The sequence below is a fragment of the Gorilla gorilla genome, chromosome 20, assembly GCF_029281585.2.
Source record: "Gorilla gorilla gorilla isolate KB3781 chromosome 20, NHGRI_mGorGor1-v2.1_pri, whole genome shotgun sequence".
In the NCBI taxonomy this organism is placed as follows: Eukaryota; Metazoa; Chordata; class Mammalia; order Primates; family Hominidae; genus Gorilla; species Gorilla gorilla.
Window position 1 is genome coordinate 9,024,135 of NC_073244.2, and position 12,201 is coordinate 9,036,335.

A 12,201-nucleotide genomic window follows, 5' to 3' on the forward strand; every position below is an offset into this window, starting at 1 on the left:
ACGCCTGTCTTATGCCCAGCACTTCCCTCCTGGGTATGCTTTTTGCATTAAAATATACGGACAAGGCCGGGTGCGGTGGCTTACGCCTATAATCCCAGCAATTTGGGAGGCCACGGCGGGTGGATCACTTGAGATCAGGAGATCGAGACCAGCCTGGCCAACATGGTGAAACCCTGTCTCTATTAAAAATACAAAAATTGGCCGGGTGCGGTGGCTTACGCCTATAATCCCAGCAATTTGGGAGGCCACGGCGGGTGGATCACTTGAGATCAGGAGATCGAGACCAGCCTGGCCAACATGGTGAAACCCTGTCTCTATTAAAAATACAAAAATTAGCCGGGCGTGGTGGCGGACACCTGTAATCCCAGCTACTTGGGAGGCTGAGACAGGAGAATCGCTTGAACCCAGGAGGGGAAGGTTGCAGTGAGCTGAGATTGCGCCACTGCACTCCAGCCTGGGCGATAGATTGAGACTCAGTCTCTCTCTCTCTGTCTCTCATATGTGTGTGTGTGTGTGTATATATATATATGGACAAGGCTGGGTGCAGTGGCTTATGCCTATAATCCCAGCACTTTGGGAAGCCAAGGCAGGAGGATCACTTGAGCCCAAGAGTTCAGAACCAGCCTGAGCAACATAGCAAGACCCCATCTCTAATAATAATAGTAATAATAATAACAGCTGGGTGTGGTGGCATGCAACTGTGGTCCCAGCTACTTGGGAGGCTGAGGCCAGAGGATCACTTGAGCCCGAGAGGTGGAAGCTGCAGTGAGCTGTGATCACACCACTGCACTCCAGCCTGGGCAACAGAGCAAGACCCTGTCTCAAAAAAAAAAAAAAATTGGACAAGACTGTTGCAGAGCAACTTTATTCATAATTGCCCCAAATAGCAAACATCCCAATGCCCACCCACGGGAGAATGGATAAGCAATTTGTAGTGCATTCATAGGACACAATACTACCCAGAAACAAAAAGGAACTCACCCCTGATACACACAACCACATGCTATTGACTGTATATTGAATGAAAGAAGCCAGACACAAGGGCGGACCTATGCTATGATTTCGTTTATAAAAGTCCAAAAACAGGAAGCACTCAATCACATTGATACGTGATGCGCACACGGTGGGGACACCATCGTGAAGGCATACACAAGAGCTGGGGTGGTTACCCCTGCAGGATGGAGGGGGTTGTGCTGGGGTGGGGGACACTAGGACTTCTGGTGGCTTCATGGTGGCTGCCACTTTCTACTTTTGTTGTTGAGACAGTCTGACTGTGTCACCCAGGCTGGAGTGCAGTGGCACAATCACAGCTCACTGCAACCTCCCCACCCTGGGCTCAAGCGATCCTCCTGCCTTGGCCTCCCGAGTAGCTGGGACTACAGGCGCCTGCCACCACGCCCGGCTAATTTTTTGTATTTTTAGTAGAGATAGGGTTTCACCGTGTTAGCCAGGATGGTCTCGATCTCCTGACCTCGTGATCCACCTGCCTCGGCCTCCCGAAGTGCTGGGATTACAGGCGTGAGCCATCACGCCCGGCCTAATTTTTGTATTTTTTATAGAGATGGGTTTTCGCCATGTTGCCCAGGCTGGTCTTGAAATTGTGAACTCAAGCGATCCTCCCGCCTCAGCCTCCCAAAGTGCTGGGATTACAGGCATGAGCCACTGCGCCCGGTCTCTCTTTCTATGTCTCGACCCAAGACATAGTTGTCTTGGGTCGAGACATAGAGATGGTTGTATGGATTTATAATCATTTGTTACATTGCACGCTTACGTGTTCTGCACTTTTCAGAGGGGTATGTTGGTAATATATCCCAATTACAATGTTTATTGTGGTGATATGCATAATATGAAATGTACCATTAAAAAAATTTTTTTTAATTGAGAAAGCACTTCGCTCTGTTGCCCAGGCTGGAGTGCAGTGGCGTGATCTCGGCTCATTGCAAACTCTGCCGCCCGGGTTCAAACGATTCTCATGACTCAGCCTCCCGAGTAGCTAGAATAGTAGGTTCCCACCACCACACCTGGCTAATTTTTTTTGTATTTTTAGTAAAGATGGAGTTTCGCCTTTTTGGCCAGGCTGGTCTTGAACTCCTGACCTCAGATGATCCACTGGCCTCTGCCTCCCAAAGTGCTGGGATTACAGGTGTGAGCCACCACACCTGGCCCATCTTAACCATTTTTAAGCATAGAGTTCAGTGGCATTAAGTACATTCATATTGTTCTGCAATCATCACCACTATCTGATCTTCAGAACTTTTATTTTACTTTATTTTAGAGACAGGGTCTCACTCTGTTGCCTAGGCTGGATTGCACTGGTGCTATCATAGCTCATTGCAGCCTCCAACTCCTGGGCTCAAGTGATCCTCCCACCTTGGCCTCCTAAAGTGCTGGGATGACAGGCGAGAGTCACCTTGCCTGGCCTCCAGAACGTTCTCATCTTCCCAAACTGAAACTGTATCCCTGTGAAACACTCATTCCCCATCCCCCTCCCCAGCCCCTGGCACCCCCCATCCTGATTTCCATCTCTGTGAATCTGATGGCTCTGTGGTCCTCCTATGAAACCTCTGTCTGTCGTTTTGTGTCTGGCTTATTTCACCGAGCGTGGTGTTCTCAAGGTTCACCCACGTTGTGTCAGGTATCAGAATTTCCTTCCTTTTTGTGGCTGGATAATATTCCACTGTGTGGGTCGACCGTATTGTATTGATCCCTTCATCTGTGAATGGACGCCTGGGTTGCTTCCGCCTTCTGGCCACTGTGAATCTTACTGCTGTCAACATTGTTATACAAATATCTCTGTTCGAGTCCCTGCTTTCAATTCTTCTGAATATACACCCAGACGTGGAATTGCTGGCTTCCATGGTAATTTTGTGTTTCGTTTCTGGAGGAACTGTCAAATTGTTTTCTGCAGCAGCCGTACCATTTTACATTCCTACTACAAACTTTTTTCTTTCTTCCTTCCTTCCTTCCTTCCTTCCTTTCTCTTTCTCTCTCTTTCTTTCTTTCTTTCCTTCTTTCTTTCTTTTTCTTTTCTTTTCTTTTCTTTTCTTTCTTTTCTTAATGCTGGAAACTGTTGTCAGCTCTGCCTGGTACCCCCAGGGTTCCAGGGGACTTTTTGGACCTGGGGTGGGTTCCCTCAGATTCCCTACCCCCTCCCCGCCACACAGCCCAGCTGGCAGGAGCGACCAGCAGGTGGCCACTTTAATTAGCTCCTGCCTGGAGAAGTGGACACCGTGGAGCTCCGTACAGCGTGTCCCTGGGAGACCAGGGACCATAGGGGGCGGGGTTTGAGGGGGAACCGAGGGTTTGACAACATCGGAGCAGCCCACGATGGTCTCATTTCACAGGTCCCCAGACAGGACCACTCAGTCCCCAGTATCCATCCCAGGACCCGTGACCTCCTGTGTGCAATCCCTACCCCACCTCCGGGAAACGTCTTTCAAAATACTTTTGATCTAATTAGGCTTTCAGGGCGAGGGCGGGTTCTCTTGACTTGCTTGTCTCCTGTCTCTGTCTCTGTCAACGTCTCTGGTCTCCCACCCCTAACGTCGCCCAATCACAGCCTCACTCTGGGCCACCAGAGGGCTGGCCCCGCCCCTCGCTTCCCACCCTCCGATCCCTAATGTTGCCCAATCACAGCCTCACTCTGGGCCACTATATGGGCTGGCCCCGCCCCTTGCCTCCCATCCCTAATATCATCCAATCCCAGTCTCACTCTGGGCCACTCTGGGGCTGGCCCCGCCCCTCACCTCTCCTGATTGGTCCTGATTTCTGCCACCATGCCACACCCTCTCAAGCTCCACCCCCATCCATTGGCTGGTCCAACTTGTGGTCCTCTCAGACCATCTCTTCTCCCTCTGATAGAGGAAGGTGAGGCCCAGAGAGGGGGAGCGCATGATCCAAGGCTACAGTGCTGGTCAGTGGCAGAGCCCACTGCTCCCTATCCCAGGGCCAGGCCTTCTTCCATCTTTCTGGGACCACTAGTGCCCTCCCCATCCTCCCCGCTGGGCAGCCCCTCTGCCCACTCCCCTCACCCCACCTTGTCCAGGGTTCTCAGCGTCTCTTTTCTGAGCTCAGCCACTGACTTTGTTAATGGCTGGACCTCCTCTCCCTCTTCCTGGTCTCACCCTTTGCGGGGGTGTATGTGTGTGCAGGGGTGGAAGGGGTGGAAAACACTGAGCCACTTCGACTGTCCCCTCCCAAAACACGGTGGCTTCAGCATCCTCTTCTCTTTTTATTTTTTGAGATTGTAGTAGGATATACACAACTTCAAATGCACCATCTTAACCATTTTTAAATGCATGGTTCAGGCCGGGCGCGGTGGCTCACGCCTGTAATCCCAGCACTTTGGGAGGCCGAGGCGGGCAGATCACGAGGTCAGGAGATCGAGACCATCCTGGCTAACACGGTGAAACCCCGCCTCTACTAAAAATACAAAAAATTAGCCAGGCATGGTGGCGGGCGCCTGTAGTCCCAGCTACTCGGGAGGCTGAGGCAGGAGAATGACATGAACCCGGGAGGCAGAGCTTGCAGTGAGCCGAGATCGCGCCACTGCACTCCAGCCTGGGCGACAGTACGTCTCAAAATAAATAAATAAAAATAAAAATTGCACAGCTCAGTGGTATTAAGCATATTCACACGGTTGTGCAACCATCACCACCATCATCTCCAGAACTTTCTCATCTTCCCAAACTGAAACTCTGTCCCTATGAAACACTCAGTCCTCATTCCCCTCCCCAGCCCCTGGCACCTCCCCATTTTACTTTCTGTCTGTGTGAATCTGATGACTCTAGGGACCTTCTAGGAGTGGAATCACACAGGATTTGTCCTTCTGTGTCTGGCTTATTTCACTGAGAGTGACATTCTCAAGGTGCATCCATGTTGCAGCCTGTGTCAGAATTTCCTTCCTTTTCTTGGCTGAATAATATTCAGTTGCGTGGATGCACCAGGTTGTGTAGATCTATGCATCTGTGGATGGAAGCTTGGGTTGCTTCCACCTAGTGGCCACTGTGGGTGGTGCTGCTGTGACCATGGGTGTGCCTGTGCTCTCTTAACACCCCCGTTTCTCTTCCTTCCAGGCTGTGCCTTCCTCACCTACTGTGCCAGGGATTCCGCCATCAAAGCTCAGACTGCCCTGCACGAGCAGAAGACCTTGCCCGGAGTGAGTCATGTGTGGTGTCTGGGGAGGAGGGGACAGGGGATGGCTCTCAGTCTGGGGTGGGAGCCAAGGCTCTTCCTGAGATTGGCTGTGAATTCTGTGTGTCTCGGGACTCAGAAAGAGGTATGAGGAGCAGAGGGATAGAAATCATCATAAGAGTGTGCATTTATTGAGTGCCTACTGTGTGCCATGCTCTATATTTTATACCAGAGTGGTTGTGTGTGGTTGTGCAGGTTGTATACTGCACAAGGGCACCTGGCCCAGTGTGTCGTTGTCTTTGGGTTGAGACCTGAAGGATAAGGAAGCATTAGCAGGCAGAGGGCACAGCACATGCCAAGGCCCGGGGGAGGACCATGCCTGGCGTGTTGGAGGAACAGGGAGGAGGCCCGTGTGGCTGGAACAGAGTGAGGAGGTGGAGAAAGAAAGGCGGGAAGGGCAGGGGAGGTGACAGGGCTGGTTGCTGAAGGCTGTGTGGACCATGGGGAGAAGCATAGACCATGCTTGCTTCTCACTATAAAAAGGAAAATGATTTTCCTCGCTTGTCTTTATGGTGCAAACGGAGCCACAGTTCCTTAACACAAGGGCTTCTTTTCTTTTCTTTTCTTTTTTTTTTTTTTTGTTGTTGTTGTTGATGTTGTTGTTGTTGAGATGGAGTCTCGCTCTGTCACCCAGGCTGGAGTGCAGTATCATGATCTCGGTTCACTGCAAACTCCGCCTCCCAGGTTCATGTGATTCTCCTGCCTCAGCCTCCCAAGTAGCTGGGATTACAGGCATGCACCACCATGCCTGGCTAATTTTTGTATTTTTAGTAGAGACGGGGTTTTGCCATATTGGCCAGGCTGGTCTCAAACTCTTGACCTCAAGTGATCTGCACACCTCGGCCTCTCAAAGTGCTGGGATTATAGGTGCGAGCCACCAGGCCCGGCCAACACAGGGGCTTCTTCATCATAATTTCTGTCTGCAGAGGAGGCTGGCCTGGGTGCTGTTTCTGATGAGTCTCTCCTTATTTTTATTTTTTGAGACAGGGTCTTGCTCTGTTACCCAGGCTGGAGTACAATGGCTCACTGCAGCCTCCACCTCCTGGGGTCAAGTGATCCTCCTACCTCGGCCTCCTGAGTAGCTGGGACTATAGGTGCATGCCATCACACCTGGCTAATGTTTTAATTTTTGTAGAGACGGGGTCTCATTATATTGCCCGGGCTGATCCTGAACTCCTGGCTCAAGCGCTCCTCCTGCTTCGGCCACCCAAAGTGCTGGGATTACAGGTGTGAGCCAGCACGCCCAGCCTGATGAGTCTCTCCTGGTCAGCTTTGTCCTCTTTGGGTGGGCAGGAGGCCCCTGCCCCCAGTGAAGGATGAGTGGTCTCCCTGAGCCAGTCAATCCAGGTCCCCAGACCATGCCTCTTGATGGAGACTGAAGGAACCACAGTGAGCCATGGCGCCCCACCTTGTGAGCTCTGGGGCAGGGAGCTCACCCTTCCCTCCGGAATTCTCAGGGACCTTTCAGCCTCCAGGGACATCAGGGCATTCGTAGCCTTCGTGCTTGGCTGACTGTAGGAAATCTGACGTGCGCCTTCCAGGGACCTGAGGTCATGGCATGAGTTTGACTTGATTCTCCATGAGCATTGGAAGGTTCTGGGCCTGGGGGTGCCCTCTGCTTGGTCTTGAAGAATAGAGAGCCCCTCTTTTGGGTGTGATGTGATGCAAGTTAGAGTGTGGGGTCCGGCAGCCACATCTGTGGGCTCGTTGCTCAGCTCCATCCTTGCTGTGTGACAGTGAGCCAGTGACTTAACCTCTCTAATCTTCAGCACTGGAAGAGAATAACAGGGCAGGGTGGGCTAGCAATCTATAAAGAAGGTGCTCAATGGAGGGCTTCACTGAGGATGTGACATTTGAGAAAAAACCTGAAAGATGGCATGGAAGGGCACTCCAGGCAGAAGGAACAGCATGTGCAAAAGTGATCTAGAGTCTGTGGTAAATTCCCTGAATTCACTCTTCATCTTGGACCTTCTGCTGGTGCCTACCCAAACCAACCAGAAGCTAAAAAAGTACGTTAAAAAAAAAAAAAGAAAGAAACCCCACAACCGAACAAAAAATCAAACCAACCAGAAGCTGGAGGGCAGGTCAGTCCATACAGATTAGTGCCCAGGGGCACAGCAGAGTTCTAGGGACCATATTAGTTATTTATTGCTGCATAACAAATTATCCCCAAAATAAAGACTTCAAACAATAAGCACTTGTTATTTCACAGCTACCAGGGGTCAGGAATTTGGGACTGAGTTTGCTGCATGATCCTGGCTCAGGGAGGTTACAGTCAAGATATCAGCAGGAGTTTGTGGTTGAGGAATCTGCTTCCAAGCTAGCTCCCTCTAGTGACTGTTCAGGAGGCCTCAGTTTCTCACCACGTGGGCTTCTCCACAGTGCTGCTTGAGCTTCCTCACAACATGGCATCTTCCCCCAGCACACGTAACCAAAGAGTGATCAAGGAGGAAGCCACAGTCCCCTTTAAGCCCTAGCCTCGGAATTACACACCATCATTTCCACCACATTCTAGCACCAGGAGCCCAGGGGTGCAGAGCAGGGTGGGAAAAGGTGGAGGGAGGAACTCAAGGAACAAACCAGCTCAATACTGGACTTGTCCAAGGTTAGGCAGCCTGCAAGCTGCGGAGTGGGGATTTGGACCTTCATAGTCTGACTCCAGACCCTGTGCTGTTGCCTAATTCATCTAAGTTTAGTGAACCATGTTTTTGCATGGCATCAGGTCCTGGGTGGAAGCTCTGGTCCTTCTGTCCAGAGAAATCTGTACATAGATGGAGATTTACCAACACTTCTAAGGAGTCCTCCCAGCTAAGCACTTCTCCCCCATTCCTTTGTCCTCATTTCCCTGATGAAGGTAACTGAGACACAAACCCAGTCTCTATTCCACTGTCTGAGGCCTTAGGGACCTTGGAACTGGTTCTTTTCCTGTTGGGGGCCAAAACTGAGCTCTGCACTCTGTTGGCAGCCAGGAGGGAAGATGGAAGAGGGTGGAAGGACCAAGAGCCACGAAACCTCATGCCCTTCTTGCCAGGCTGGTGTGCTGGATCTGAGTCCACTTTGAGATGAGGAGATGCCGCAATCACCAGCAGCTCCTCCTCTGCATCCATCTTGAGGGGACTCTGTCCTTCTCTCCATGCCTACTCTCCCTGGGTCAGCCCATAAATTCATAGCTTCCATCCATCCATGCACCCTTCCATCCACCCATCACCCATCTGCCCATGTGTCTACATGCCTGCCTACCTGTCACCCATCTACCTGCCTATCCATTCATTCATTCATCCATCTACTCATCCACCTACCCACCCACACATCCATCATCCACCCATCCTCTCATCCAGCCACACGTCCATCCATCTACGCATCCATCCATCCATCCATCTATCCATCCACCCACCCATCTATCCATCCATCCACTGATCTACCCTTTCATCCATCCATTCACACACTGATCCATTCTTCTATCCATTCATCCACCCATCCATCCACCCATCCACCCATCAATTCATCCATCTGTCCATCCATCCACGCATTCATTCACCCATCTACTCATTACCTACCCACCCACCCACACATCTATTATGCATCCCTCCATTCTCCCATCCAGCCACACACCCATCCATTCACCCACACATCCATCCATCTACCATTCATCCATTGAGTCACTCACTCATCTATCCATCCACTCATCTATCCATCCATCTGTTCACCCGTTTGCCCTTTTATCCATCCATCCATCCACCCATCCATCCATCCATTCATCCATCCATCTATCCGTTACTCATCCACCCACTTGTCTATCCATTCATCTGTCCATCCATCTACCCTTCCATCCATCCATTCATCACTCACTCTTCCACCCATCCATCTATTAATTCATGTATACCTCCATCCACCTATCTATCCTCCCATCCACCCACACATCCATTCACCCATCTACACTTCTTTCCATCCATCCACCAAATTTTTATCAAGCACCTACTATTTACCCCACGCTATGCTAAACTCCCATCATCAGTTCTGTGACTGGTCACCTCCTGAGTGACTCCTGTGGCCATCCCCCAGTCCCCATCCCCCTAGACCCAATGGGGCTCAAACTGGCTATGGCACACCCCCCAATTTTTTTTGAGACAGAGTCTCACTCTGTCACCCAGGCTGGAGTGCAGTGGCTTGATCTCAGCTCACTGCAACTTCTGCCTCGCGGGTTCAAGTGATTCTCCTGCCTCAGCCTCCTGAGTAGCTGGGATTACAGGCATGAGCCACCACGCTGGCTAATTTTTATATTTTTAGTAGAGTCGGGGTTTCACCATATTGACTAGGCTGGTTTTGAACTCGTGACCTCAAGTGATCCACCTGCCTCGGCCTCCCAAAGTACTAGGATTACAGGCGTGAGCCATTGAGCCTACTGCCCCCTGACTGCTTTTTTTGAACCAGTTTCTCTCCCTCAGTCCCTGGGCATCAGCCTCTTCTCCTCCCTCCTCCTCGCCCCCAGAGCTCATGGCCCCCACGTCCTGCCCTCTCATTTGCTGCCTTCTCTCTGCTTCCACCTCTGTGTTCTCCTGAGTTCAAATGTTAGCTTCCCCTCTCCCAAGCTGTGTAATCTTCAACAAGCATCTTTCCCCTCAAACCTCAGTTTTCCTTATCTCCAATATGGGTAACACTTTCTCCACCTAACAGGCTGCAGAGAAGATTTAAAGACGTGAAGGTGGCTCATGCCTGTAATCCCAGCACTTTGGGAGGCCGAGGCGAGCAGATCATCTGAGGTCAGGAGTTCGAGACCAGCCTGGCCAACATGGTGAAACCCCATCTCTGCTCAAAGTACAAAAATTAGCTGGGCGTGGTGGCAGGGGTCTGTAATCCCAGCTACTCGGGAGGCTGAGGCAGGAGAATCACTTGAACCCAGGAGGCAGAGGTTGCAGTGAGCCAAGATCACGCCTCTGTACTCCAGCCTGGGTGACAGAACAAGACCCTGTCTCAAAAAAAAAAAAAAGGAAAGGTGCGAAGTGGATACTATTTTTGGAGTTGTTAAGCCCTTATATTCTGGTCCTTGGCCATCCTTAGTTTCTAAAAATTTCTCACTCCCCAGACACTGACGACCCAGCCAGGGTTCCCACCCCTAAAGTACTCGTGGGTAACTGCCTCTCCCGCCTGGAGAATTTCTACCTTACTTTCAAGGTAACAGCTGGCCGTCTCCTCCTTCTGCTCATCCCTGACCTCTCAGGGCTGGGGGTGTCTGTGTCTGGCTCTGACTCCCCCAGATTGGGAGCCCCTCAAGGGCGGTCCCCGGGCTGAGTCCTCCAAACCCTTTTGTTCATTCAGCATTTACTGAGCATCTGACTTATGGCAGAATGAGGATACAGTACAAACAGAAAATAAGCAAGCCAGTGAGAACAACATTGAGATAAGAAATGGGGTGACTTTCAGAGCAATGACTCAGGATGGAGGTTTCATTTATTATTATTATTATTATTAATTTTTTTTCCGAGACGGAGCCTAACTCTGTCACCCAGGCTGGAGTGCAGTGGCGCGATCTCAGCTCACTGCAACCTCCACCTTCTGGGTTCAAGCGATTCTCCTGCCTCAGCCTCCCGAGTAGCTGGATTACAGGCATGTGCCACCATGCCATGCTAGTTTCTGTATTTTTAGTAGAGATGGGGTTTCACCATGTTGACCAGGCTGGTCTCAAACTCCTGACCTCAAGTGATCCACCCGCCTCGGCCTCCTAAAGTGCTGGGATTACAGGCGTGAGCCACCGCATCTGGCCTTATTATTTTTTTTCTGAGACAAAGTTTTGCTCTGTCACCCAGGTTGGAGTGCAGTGGCACAATCATAGCTCATAGCACGATCATAGCTCATGGCACGTCCCACTAATTTTTAAACTTTTTGCAGAGATGGGGGACTCACTATGTAGCCCAGGCTCGTCCCAAACTCCTGGGATCAAGCGAGCCTCCCACCTCAGCCTCCGAAAGTGCCGGGATTACAAGCATGAGCCACCAGATTGTGCCTGGCTGGGAGTTCCATTTAGACAGGATGGTCAGGGAAGGCCTCTCTGAGGAGATGGCCTGGAGAGGAGGAAGCCGTGCACTCTCTGCAGGAGAGGCGTTTCTGGCAGAGGGAACGGCCAGTGCAAAGGCCCTGAGGCTGGACCATGCCCGAAGCACGTGAGGACCACTGAGGTCAGAGGAGTGAAGAAGAGTGAGTGACGGGGAGTGAGGGGGAGAGTAGATGGAGGAGAGGGGGAAGAGGAAGCAGAGACAGGACCGCCACAGTGAGCAGCTTGAATTTTGTTCCAAGGGTGACTGGGACCAGGGGAGAGTAGCAAGCAGAGGAACGATCTGGTTTGATTGTTTCCATTATTATTATTATTAGTTATTATTATTATTATTTTTTGAGACCGAGTTTCAGTCTTGTTGCCCAGGCTGGAGTGCAGTGGTGCAATCTCGGCTCACTGCAACCTCTGCCTCCCGGGTTCAAGCGATTCTCCTGCCTCAGCCTCCCGAGTAGCTGGGATTACAGGCATGCACCACTGTGCCCGGCTAATTTTTGTATTTTTAGTAGAGACGGGGTTTCCCCATGTTGGTCAGGCTGGTCTCGAACTCCCGAGCTCAGATGATCCGCCTGCCTCGGACTCCCAAAGTGCTGGGATTACAGGCATGAGCCACCGTGCCCAGCCTCCATTTTTATTCATTTATTTATTTATTTATTTGAGACAGAATCTCACTCTGTTGCCCAGGCTGGAATGCAGTGGTGCGATCATAGCTCACTGCAGCTTTGACCTCCCACCTCAGCCTCCCAGGTAGCTAGGACCACAGGTGCACACCACCATACCTGGCTGATTTTTTTTTTTTTTTTTGGACAGAGTTTTGCTCTTGTTTTCCAGGCTGGAGTGCAATGGCACGATCTGTGCTCACTGTGGCCTCCACCTCCCGGGTTCAAGCAATTCTCCTGACTCAGCCTCCCAACCTGGAATTACAGGTGCCCGCCACCAAGCCAGGATAATTTTTGTATTTT

General features: G+C 51.1%; 1 protein-coding gene across 3 annotated transcripts in view; it reads left to right on the forward strand.

Annotated features, from left to right (window-relative positions):
* Window positions 1-12,201, forward strand: part of CELF5 (CUGBP Elav-like family member 5) — a 74,425-nt gene that overhangs the window by 22,972 nt on the left and 39,252 nt on the right. For all 3 annotated transcript variants that reach the window (XM_055371219.2, XM_055371218.2, XM_055371217.1), the window contains exon 2: window positions 5,076-5,158. In XM_055371219.2, coding sequence (XP_055227194.1) covers window positions 5,076-5,158 — 83 coding nt within the window. The remainder of the gene's footprint in view (window positions 1-5,075; window positions 5,159-12,201) is intronic.